A 12587-nucleotide genomic window follows, 5' to 3' on the forward strand; every position below is an offset into this window, starting at 1 on the left:
AAGATAACACAATTTTGCTATTTCTTGCACAAACTTCAGAACTGCACATTAGAGACTGAAATTCCAGTTTTTCCTCATTAGTGTAGTAATCTTATGCCTGGTGTCCTAATATGAGACTAGGATTATATCAGAACATAGTGAGTGTATCTTTATTTATTTTATTTATTATTTGTTAACCAGGTATGTGGAAGAGTGCAAGACCCTTTTCAACAACCGCCTGGGCCATAAATTACAGCAAAATATATACATGTAAAGAAGACAATAGATAATGACAAAAGAAAAAAGAACATAGTATCACAGTAAAGACCAAAAGTAACAGTGCATTCAAAACATAAACTCAGATTATACAGATATAGATATAGATATAGATATAGATATAGATATAGATATAGATATAGGGAGAGAAACTCAGATACCCACAATAAATATGAAATAGTTTCAAAATAATTTTTGAATGCAGTGAATGGTATTTAGAGATAACAGCTTTTGGAATACAACAAAAATTTACATTTGTATTTGTAGAAGATGTTTTACAGTCTTAGAAGTATTAATCTTGAAAGGTGACATTTTCCCAAATAAAATTGCCATATTCATTACTGGCGGTAGTCCCATTATACGCAGATTTAGGGTACAAGTATAAGTTTTTGTCCTTTATCCCGAAATTTTGCAGAAGTAACAAATTTTATAAAGTAAAAGCTTTATCATGAGATCAAATAACAAAGGAGAATGTGGAAATCTCTGTTTAATATGTTATAATGTAACAACATTGAGTCTAGTTTCACACACCTCACAGGACTGCTCTACAGTACCATAATAATTTAGCAAAATCATCAGGAAGGCCAGATCTTTACAAGACTAGTCTACTAAAGAGTTTGTTTGTTGACATTATATTGACTACCTGACTTGAATTTAGCTGGCACAGAATACAAAAATTGAGTAAGTAATCCCTTCAAACTGCTAAACCATATGGACATGCACTTAACTGTCTATATTCAGCAGTGCACTAGCACAAAAGAGTACAGGAAGAGCAGGGTTCTTAATCACCATGGTTGTGACCATCCCAAGGCATGAGCAAGGAATATTTTTTCCAGTCAAGAATGGCCATTAATCATCTTGGTTGATTATTATATATTTGTTTTGGAATGCCAATTGATCCTGTTACCTTCACAGTTTTCAAAGACTTAATGACTTATTTTAGTTTGTCTTTTTCAGAAAACAAATAACTTTTCTTGCTGATCCTTTGTTATCAAACCAGTACAAGCAGAAAGCTAAACCATGCTTGCAGGGATATTTAAGTTTTATTTTAAGCAAAAGTTAAGTGATTTAATGTCAAACAGCTTCATCAGAATCTAGTTGTGAAATGCCTGTCACGTATCCTTTGAGCCAAGAATTATTGAAATGTGCAGCTTTTAACCAATTTTAAAATCAAGAGCACTGCATCATTGGTCATATGATCATTTATGTATTTAAATTAATGTCCAGTGTGGAGGTATGTTAATAGCAGTAACATGAGAGGGGAAACATTGCTGCCATGTTACTGCCATAAGTGGGGTATCTCAATATGGTCACGATCTCATTAAGTTAAGGTAACACCATGCCAGAAACGTTCTATGCTAAAACACAGTGATTGGAGACACGGTATGTTATTACCAGGAGAGGAACTCAACATGGTAAGACCCCAAAAGGAATCAATACTTGAAGTATTCAATTAACAATTACAGTGATAAGAGAAAGGGAACATTGCTAGCATAAGTGGGCTATCTTCATGTGGTTAGGACCTCATAATGAGTCAGGCATGGAATGTTCCTTTGTACAATACAGTGATTGTTGAGAGGGAATAATGCTACTGTGAGGGAATCTCAACAATGTTGGCTGCCATAAGGAATCATGAATGAAGTGTTCCATTAGCAATTACAGTGATAAGAGAGAGAGGGAACATTGCTAACTTAAGTGGGATATCTCCACATGGTTATGACCTCATAATGAGTCATGCATGGAATGTTGTTTTGTAAAACTTGATGATTGTTGAGAGAGAATATTGATTATTGATACCAGAAGGCAATCTCAACATGGCTGGACCCCATATGACTTTGTGCTTAAAATATTCCATTATAAATCACAGTGATCGGGGAGTGGGACATTACAACCATAAGCGGTGTATCCCCACTTGGCTGTGACCTCATAAGGAATCATGCATGGATTGTGCCATTGTAAATTAAAATGAGAGAGGCCTTACTACTATAATATGTTTTCCTTGCTGAAAGTGTGAGGCCTGTAAGTGCGAGTCCTGCTATCATAAAAAATTTAAGTGCAAATGGCTAGTAAATACTGTGAAGAATATATTAATAAAGATTTTCTGCTGAGGGTTTCACTCTCTGCACTCCTCTATCTTTGGGGGTTGCAGTTTCCTGTAACTTTGCTTGAGTACTTCAGAGAAAGCTTTAATTCCCTGAGGTACTGCATTTTGAGATAGGATATACTCCTTTTTCACACATTTAGTCTCAGTTTTCCCAAGGATGACAGCTACAATCCCTGGACATTTGACAGAAACCCTGGGATATTGGATGTTGGGGACCTTCTAAAACAACATGCCTGAAACTACCTGATCTGTGAGAGGAAGCACTACTTCTATTAGCAGAGCATTTACACATGTTGGGGACCTAATAAGGCATCATGTTTGTAAGGTTTCATTCTAAATCACAGTGCTGTAAGATAGGTGGAATATCATTTCATATTGGGATCACATAAGGCATCATGCTTAATTTCATCGTGTGTTAATAACATCATAAAAGAATGGAGGCTAAAGCCAAAATTGAGCTATCTGAACATGGTAGGGACCTTAAAAGGCATGATTCCTGAAATGTTTCATTCTACATCAGAATAATCTGCAACAGAGAGGACATTTTTTCTATGTACACTGTGAAGACATAAGGCATCAGACCTGGAATGTTTTACTCTAAATAATAGTGATCAGAAGTAAGGAACTTTAGTACCTTAAATGGGACATCTCTCCATTGTGGGTACCACATGGTATGTCATACTTGGAATACTGTATTCTAAATTCAGTGACCAGAGAAGAACATCACTGCTATAACTGTGGGGATGTCCACATGCTGGGCACATCATAAGGCACAACATCATGGTCATTGCATTTTGAGTTGGATTTGGAGTTTCTTTTTGTGTGTTGTAATATTAGACTCTGGATAACAAGTTTTTTTTTATTCTTATGTAACATGGGTAGTAATGAAGTCACTGAAAGCCATGGTTAAGGAAGTATTCCATACTTTTGAGGCTGAGTAACTTTGCAATATCTAGTTACAAATGCACAGGGAGTCCAGGAGGGCTTGATCTCTTCAAAAACAGAATTTTCCACAAACCTTTGATTTAATGATGCCAGCTTTTGGATGAATACTAAAGCATGGAAAGCACATTCCATTACACAGCACCCCAATTGTAAACATTCCAAGACATTTGTAACCCACTCAGCAAGATCCCCATAACATCAGCTTTTTCCATATTTTAGCTCTTCTACAGTTTCTAACATTATTCCACATATTGTGGTGATCTTGATCCTCAGTCTTAATGGATGAAGAATATTGTGTTAAACAAGTTTGTCTCTGTTTCTGATACATAAATGTTCCAACAATGTCTGTTTTATATATATATATATATATATATATATATATATATATATATATATATATATAGGACTACATCTAAAAGGTCATTTCAGTGAAATGGATTACAAGAATTAATATTGCTGTTCATTTAATTCATTCAAGGAAGTGATAGCATTACAGATCTTACCATATACATCAAATATAGTGCATAGACCCATATTATTCATTGTAAGATTTGCAGCCTGTGCAGATCCAATCCTCATAGTGGTTTGAGGGATTTCTGTAAGTGTTACTGACTACATAATGTTCAACACTCTGGCTAAAGACTTAAACAAGTAATCATGAAAATTTACAGGGTTCCTTACCCTAAGGTTTTGTTAAATGAGGTGTAGGTACAAGTTATAGGGATCCCTACCTTAAGGGTTTGTTAAATGAGCAGCAGGTAAAAGTTACAGGGATCTTTACCCTCAGAGTTTGTTAAATGAGATATAGGTACAAGCTACAGAGATCCTTACCCTTAGGGTTCGTTAAGTGAGATGTAGGTACAAGTTAAAGGGATCCTTACCCTAAGGGTGTATTAAATGAGTTACAGGGATCTTTACCCTAAGGGTTGTTAAATAAGGTGTAGGTATGAGTTACAGGGTTCTTTACCCTAAGGGTTTGTTAAATGAGGTGTAGGTACAACTTACAGGGATCCTTACCCTAAGGGTTTGTTAAATGAAGATCAGGTACAACTTACAGGGATCCTTACCCTAAGGGTTTGTTAAATGAGGTGTAGATACAAGTTACAGCAATCCTTACCCTAAGGGTTTGTTACATGAGGAGTAGGTAAAAGTTACAGAGATCCTTAAGGGTTTGTCAAATGAGGTGCAGGTACAAGTTACAGAGATCCTTACCCTAAGAGTTTGTTACATGAGGAGTAGGTAAAAGTTGCAGGGATCCTTAAGGGTTTGTTACATGAGGAGCAGGTTCAAGTTACAGGGATCCTTACCCTTAGGGTTTGTTAAATGAGATGTAGGTACAAGCTACAGAGATCCTTACCCTTAGGGTTTGTTAAATGAGGAGTGGGTGCCAGTTGTAGGGATCCTTACCCTAAGGGTTTGTTACATGAGGAGCAGGTTCAAGTTACAGGGATCCTTACCCTAAGGGTATATTAAATGAGGAGCAGGTACAAGTTACAGGGATCCTTACCCTAAGGGTTTGTTAAATGCAGAGTAGATACAAGTTACAGGGATCCTTACCCTAAGGGTGTATTAAATGAGGAGCAGGTACAAGTTATAGGGATCCTTACCCTAAGGGTTTGTTAAATGCAGAGTAGATACAAGTAGATACAAGGAGAAACCTGCAGATATGCTCAGAGCTAGTTCAAAATGATGTGAAGATTACTGATCCTACAGACATTGCCAACATACTGGCTGATAGGGTCAGTGCAAAACTTCCTCCCCCCAAAAAGAGAGAGATCTATACCAAATGATTGCAGCCCCAAACATCTCCAAGCCCAGTGAGAAGAACTGCTCTCTCCAAAAAAAAAACATCATATCCATGGGATGGTGTCCCCCCCGCTGTGTGGTGTCCATGAACTCAATGATAAATAAAGACATAGGGATTTGCAGACTTTGGATCCAACCCAGTTTGGCTTTGTCTGATGAGGGACAATACCCCACTCGGATCTGACACAGATATCCTTCAGAAGGGTCTCACAGAGATAAATGATAACTGCCAGCAGAGCCAGCCTAAAAATAAATAAAAAAAATGCATAGTCATAGGGAAAAACAAAAAACAAGGTAGCCCCTAAATACCAAATAGGTGGCAACAGACTGAGCACAGAAGAAGTTATCAGGGACCTGGGGGGTTGAGACCTTCTACATTGCCTCATGAGGGGATTCATCACCCAAAGACTCCCTATGCTGTGGAACAAAATCCCAGTACATGTGAGGGCAGAGCACCTCGCTGGCCTTGTTCAGAGAAGAACCAATGGATGGGATGGGAGATCGCAGATATATATAGATTCCACCTCAGTGTCTGCTCTCGACAGAGCAGCAAAATAATGGGTATAGTTCCCCATACTAAAGGGGCATAAGCCACAAAACGATGGGCTAGGCTTGTAAATGCCCTCGGGCAGATAGCCTAGTATGAACCTATGAACCTATGAACCTATAAGTTACAGGGATCCTTACCCTCAGGGTTTGTTAAATGAGATGTAGGTACAAGCTACAGAGATCCTTACCCTCAGGGTTTGTTAAATGAGGAGTGGGTGCCAGTTGTAGGGATCCTTACCCTAAGGGTTTGTTACATGAGGAGCAGGTTCAAGTTACAGGGATCCTTACCCTAAGGGTGTATTAAATGAGGAGCAGGTACAAGTTACAGGGATCCTTACCCTAAGGGTGTTTTAAATGCAGAGTAGATACAAGTTACAGGGATCCTTACCCTCAGGGTTTGTTAAATGAGATGTAGGTACAAGCTACAGAGATCCTTACCCTTAGGGTTTGTTAAATGAGGAGTGGGTGCCAGTTGTAGAGATCCTTACCCTAAGGGTTTGTTACATGAGGAGCAGGTTCAAGTTACAGGGATCCTTACCCTAAGGGTGTATTAAATGAGGAGCAGGTACAAGTTACAGGGATCCTTACCCTCAGGGTTTGTTAAATGAGGAGTGGGTGCCAGTTGTAGGGATCCTTACCCTAAGGGTTTGTTACATGAGGAGCAGGTTCAAGTTACAGGGATCCTTACCCTAAGGGTGTATTAAATGAGGAGCAGGTTCAAGTTACAGGGATCCTTACCCTAAGGGTTTGTTAAATGAGGTGCAGGTACAAGTTAAAGTGATCCTTATCCTAAGGGTTTGTTACATGAGGATTAGGTACAAGTTACAGGGATCTTTACCCTAAGGGTTTGTTAAATGAGGTGCAGGTACAAGTTACAGGGATCCTTACCCTAAGGGTTTGTTAAATGAGGTGCAGGTACAAGTTACAGGGATCTTTACCCTAAGGGTTTGTTAAATGAGGTGCAGGTACAAGTTACAGGGATCCTTAAGGGTTTGTTAAATGAGGTGCAGGTACAAGTTACAGGGATCCTTACCCTAAGGGTTTGTTAAATGAGGTGCAGGTACAAGTTACAGGGATCTTTACCCTAAGGGTTTGTTAAATGAGGTGCAGGTACAAGTTACAGGGATCCTTAAGGGTTTGTTAAATGATGTGTAGGTACAAGTTACATAGATCCTTACCCTAAGGGTTTGTTACATGAGGAGTAGGTAAAAGTTACAGAGATCCTTAAGGGTTTGTTAAATGAGGTGCAGGTACAAGTTACAGAGATCCTTACCCTAAGAGTTTGTTACATGAGGAGTAGGTAAAAGTTGCAGGGATCTTTACACTAAGGGTTTGTTAAATGAGGTGCAGGTACAAGTTACAGGGATCCTTAAGGGTTTGTTAAATGAGGTGCAGGTACGAGTTACAGAGATCCTTACCCTAAGACTTTGTTACATGAGGAGTAGATAAAAGTTACAGGGATCTTTACACTAAGGGTTTGTTAAATGAGGTGCAGGTACAAGTTACAGGGATCCTTAAGGGTTTGTTAAATGAGGTGCAGGTACAAGTTACAGAGATCCTTACCCTAAGAGTTTGTTACATGAGGAGTAGGTAAAAGTTACAGGGATCCTTAAGGATTTGTTAAATGAGGTGTAGGTACAAGTTACAGGGATCCTTACCCTAAGGGTTAAATAGGTACAAGTTACATAGATCCTTTACCGTAAGGGTTTGTTAAATGAGGTGCAGGTACAAGTTAAAGTGATCCTTATCCTAAGGGTTTGTTACATGAGGATTAGGTACAAGTTACAGGGATCTTTACCCTAAGGGTTTGTTAAATGAGGTGCAGGTACAAGTTACAGGGATCCTTAAGGGTTTGTTAAATGAGGTGCAGGTACAAGTTACATAGATCCTTACCCTAAGGGTTTGTTACATGAGGAGTAGGTAAAAGTTACAGGGATCCTTAAGGATTTGTTAAATGAGGTGTAGGTACAAGTTACAGGGATCCTTACCCTAAGGGTTTGTTAAATAAGGTGTAGGTATGAATTACAGGGATTCTTATCCTAAGGGTTTGTTAAATCATGAGTAGGTACAAGTTACATAGATCCTTTACAGTAAGGGCTTGTTAAATGAGGTGTAAGTACAAGTTACAGGGTTCCTTATCCTAAGTTTTTTTTTAAATGAGGACTAGGTACAAGTTACACTGATCTTTACCCAAAGAGTGTGTTAAATGGGGTCTACTTCACATATCTGAAATCTCAAAATACCGAATTTCATTTTACTGAGACTATAATACCTAATTTTCAAAATACTGAAAACTCATTTGACTGAGTCTCATTATACTGAAAGCTTACAATGGTGAATTCCAAAATACTGAATATTAAGCCATAGACATGCACACTTACAACACCAATGACTAAGTCTTTCCAAAATTTAAAAACTACTTACTTACCCTCTTAATAGAAACTGGACGATATAAAAATAAACTATATGGGGGGCTATGCCTCCCACCCCCCCAACTATATATATATATATATATATATATATATATATATATATATATATATATATATATATATATATATATATATATATATATATATGTATATATATGCTAACTCCAGGATCGCACTGCAGTGGAGAAAAGGACATATACCTTTTATTTACCTTACAGTACTGTGCACACCACCACTACTGCTGGAAGCACACAAAACATCCACCATAGTACTTTAGATACTTACCATAAAAATGTAAAAAGACATACCCGCATTTAGAAACACTACAATACCACTTTCTACACCACTATCAGTATTCTGACAGTCAGCACTTTAAGTTACAGTAATGTGTTTTTATCACAAGCAAGTCACAGATGAAGGGAAGCATATATCACGTATATAGCTGAAAATTCTGTATTTTGAAATTTGGCATTGTAAACTTTCAGTATAATGAAACTCAGTCAAATGAGTTTTCAGTACTATGAAATGTAAGTATTGTGGTCTCAGTCAAATGAAATTCAGTATTTTTAGATTTCAGTCATGTGAAGTAGACCTGTTAAATGAGGTATCATATTAAACAAGGAGTCAGTACAAGTTACACTGATCCCCACACCAAGGCTATATTAAATGAAGAACCAGTACAAGTTAGTGATTCTTATTCCAAGTCAGTACAAGTAACAGTGATCCTTACTCCAAACATGAGTTAAACAAGGAGTCAGTACAAGTTACACTGATCCATATGCCAAGGCTATATTAAATGAAGAGCCAGTACAAGTTAGTGATTCTTATTCCAAGTCAGTACAAGTAACAGTGATCCTTACTCCAAACATAAGTTAAACAAGGAGTCAGTGCAAGTTACAGTAATTGTTTTGATTAAGACACACTATTTTGCTTCATGTAGCTGTAGGCACAGCTAGGCATGTCCTTGTTAAGTTGCAAGCTAATTTGGATGATGCTTCCAAGAAAACTTAACTTTTACCCTCTCCTCAAATCACAATATCTTTGTTGTAATTCAGTTTTGCAATAATATGCATTCTTTGAAAAATAAGTATAAAACTAATTTCTGACATTATTGACAAAAAAATTAATAAAAAATTATGAGGAAAATTACAAAATATAAACATATGCTGTTATCAGTGCAAGGATGCAGTTATCAAAGGAAAGGGTGGTTGAAATTGCTGAGGTTTCTTTGGCTAAAGTAATTCAATAACTTAATTTCAATAACATTTACTCATGGCAGAATGAAGGGCTGCTTTCAGTTTACTAGCACTAGTAAAACCAAAAGAAAATGCAGACAACCTAACGCTAATTCAGTACACACACACACACACACACACACATATATATATATATATATATATATATATATATATATATATATATATATATCCATGTTATTCTGTTTCTGTAATTGTTATTACTTGTTGACCTTTACTGAGTGGGGATGATTTATGGAAATACAAGATACACTTTAGGCATAAAATTGAGCAGAACCAATCGAGAGAGCTCTTCTTATACTCAATTTATGCTATTCAGGGCCATATGAATCCACACAAACAGTTTTGGATGGGTTTCACCCTTCACCACACACACACACACACACACACACACACACACACACACACACACACACAGCTTGATTGAGTCTAGATTAACAGTTGTCTTGTGCATTGACTTTAACAGATGAACATTGATTGTATGCAGTTCACTTGCTTTTATTAAAAATAAAGGCTTAATCTGAGTTTGTTAACCTCTAGAAAGTGAAGTGGCCATGTTCAGCTCAGTGCATTCCCAGAAGCCCTCTGTTGTGAAGAATTTCCCCTCTAAGAAGTCTAATGCATTTTGTATTAGATGTGAAGTTTAACTGAAATACATTATGTTTGTTTCTACAGTAACTATAACTAGAGCACTACAGTCACTGATACTAATACATTGATATGGTTGTTTGTGTGGTAACCATCTCAGCAGCATTGCTGTCACCAATGTATGTTTTTATAGAAACCATCTTATTCATTGCTGTTATTTTAGTCACAGGTGTTAATCCATTTATTTCTGTTTTATGACCTATGCACTGCTGTCTGAGAGAAAGCATGTTATTTAGGAATCTCACTAATTGACACGTTTGTAAAGAAATGTTAACAAATATAACAAACTGAACTTTTAATAATATGTTATATGTGATATTTATAACATTTATAAAGTTCCCCCTTTCTTTGTTGAAAAAGTATTTGACACAACCTGTTTTATTTTCTCAGACCTGTCTCTTCTGACCCTGGACGCTAATACAGCACATACCCATCTCATTCTGTCTGAGGATTTGAGTAGCATGAGATGTAGCGACAGACCCCAGCTCACTGATAATCCTGAGAGGTTTGTTTACTATACAAGTGTGCTGGGATCAGAGGGGTTCACAAAAGGAAGGCACTACTGGGAAGTGGGGGTTGGGAACAAGACGTCCTGGCATGTGGGTGTTGTCAGAGAGTCCCTCTGCAGGAAGGAGTTCAAATTCCCAGCCCCTAAGAATGGATACTGGATTCTGCATTTGAGCAAAGGAAATTACAGAGCACTGGATTCATCAGTGAAAGTTCTCAGCCTGAATGTGAAACCTCAGAGGATAGGTGTGTACCTGGACTATGAGGAGGGACAGGTGTCATTTTATAATGCTGATAACATGTCTCACCTCTACACCTTTAATGATACCTTCAGTGAGAGACTCTACCCTTACTTCAACCCCCATCTTAATGCTGAGCCCCTGACACTGTTTCACCTGAAAATCTAATGTGAACTTGCATGTACCAAGGGTTACTGTGATTGAAACTGCTGATATGTTTAAATGTCTGTGCAATAAACATCTCCCACACACAACGTACAGAAAAAAAGTCATTTATTTTTAGAGTGTACTCTGATGACATACATGTAATAGAAATTCCCCAAAGAACATATTTATCTGTGGATATCCAAACAGTGAGCTAAAGTGGGTTCATATAACTGTACTTGTGGTAAATAAATATTGTCACTTTTGTAACACTCACTATAGGTTAAGTAACATTGTCAAATCACTCTTAATGGGAAATAACTTTATTAGAGCCTGTTTACTGCATTTCCTGTGTTGCACTGTTTACAGCATTTCCTGTGTTGCACTTATTTTTAAAATTGTTTTTTTCTTAAAACTTGCATTTTACCTGTCTCTGGCCTAGCACTCAAGTGTAGGGTCATTTATTGCACTGTTCTAACTTGTTGCTACTTGTGTATCTCTGCTATCTTTAAACAAAACAAAAAAACAAAAAAATCTTGCTTTTTTCCCACTTTCTGAAATTTAAAAAAGCTTAGTTACAGATTTGCTATTCTGAACTGTTTGTAAGTTTCTTGGAGACCATTGCTTGCTTGGGCTAAAGGGAAGTCTCTGTGTTGATCAGTGGCAGTGATAAACACTGAACAGCCTGCCTGCTCCTGTGGGAGTGGTTACTGCCTAGAAACTGTAGTTTTATTGGCCATTTTGGGTCAATTCCAAACTCCTTGATCCCTCTCTCTTAAAACCTGATTGCCTTGTGGTTTTGGCATCTTTTCAGACTTGTTGGCTGTTGGTGAAGCACCCACCAAGAGGAGAAAATGCTGAGAGAAAAAAGGAGCCCCTTTTGAGATTTTAAGTATTTTTCTTCTGATTATTTGTTAAGTTTTCTGCATTGCTGCCTACTTTGTGGCATTTTCCAGCTTGCTAAACTTGATTTCTGTATTAGAAACTGTATTTAGAACACATCTAGAGCCTGTTTACTGCATTTCCTGTGTTGCACTTATTTTTAAAATCTTTTTTTCTTAAAACTTGCATTTTACCTGTCTCTGGCCTAGCACTCAAGTGTAGGGTCATTTATTGCACTGTTCTAACTTGTTGCTACTTGTGTATCTCTGCTATCTTTAAACAAAAAAAAAAAAAAAATCTTGCTTTTTTCCCACTTTCTGAAATTTAAAAAAGCTTAGTTACAGATTTGCTATTCTGAACTGTTTGTAAGTTTCTTGGAGACCATTGCTTACTTGGGCTAAAGGGAAGTCTCTGTGTTGATCAGTGGCAGTGATAAACACTGAACAACCTGCCTGCTCCTGTGGGAGTGGTTACTGCCTAGAAACTGTAGTTTTATTGGCCATTTTGGGTCAATTCCAAACTCCTTGATCCCCCTCTCTTAAAACCTGATTGCCTTGTGGTTTTGGCATCTTTTCAGACTTGTTGGCTGTTGGTGAAGCACCCACCAAGAGGAGAAAACGCTGAGAGAAGAAAGGAGCCACTTTTGAGATTTTAAGTATTTTTCTTCTGATTATTTGTTAAGTTTTCTGCATTGCCGCCTACTTTGTGGCATTTTCCAGCTTGCTAAACTTGATTTCTGTATTAGAAACTGTATTTAGAACACATCTAGAGCCTGTTTACTGCATTTCCTGTGTTGCACTTATTTTTAAAATCGTTTTTT

General features: G+C 37.4%; 1 protein-coding gene across 1 annotated transcript in view; it reads left to right on the forward strand.

Annotated features, from left to right (window-relative positions):
• Positions 1-10995, forward strand: part of LOC122813665 (zinc-binding protein A33-like) — a 22731-nt gene extending 11736 nt beyond the window's left edge. Inside the window, exon 3 of the mRNA XM_044086107.1 lies at positions 10386-10995. Within this exon, the coding sequence (XP_043942042.1) occupies positions 10386-10909 (524 nt within the window). The 3' untranslated portion in view covers positions 10910-10995. The remainder of the gene's footprint in view (positions 1-10385) is intronic.
• Positions 10996-12587: the final 1592 nt, after the last annotated feature.

The sequence above is a fragment of the Protopterus annectens genome, chromosome 10.part0 (assembly GCF_019279795.1).
Source record: "Protopterus annectens isolate FY-2018-M chromosome 10.part0, PAN1.0, whole genome shotgun sequence".
In the NCBI taxonomy this organism is placed as follows: Eukaryota; Metazoa; Chordata; order Ceratodontiformes; family Protopteridae; genus Protopterus; species Protopterus annectens.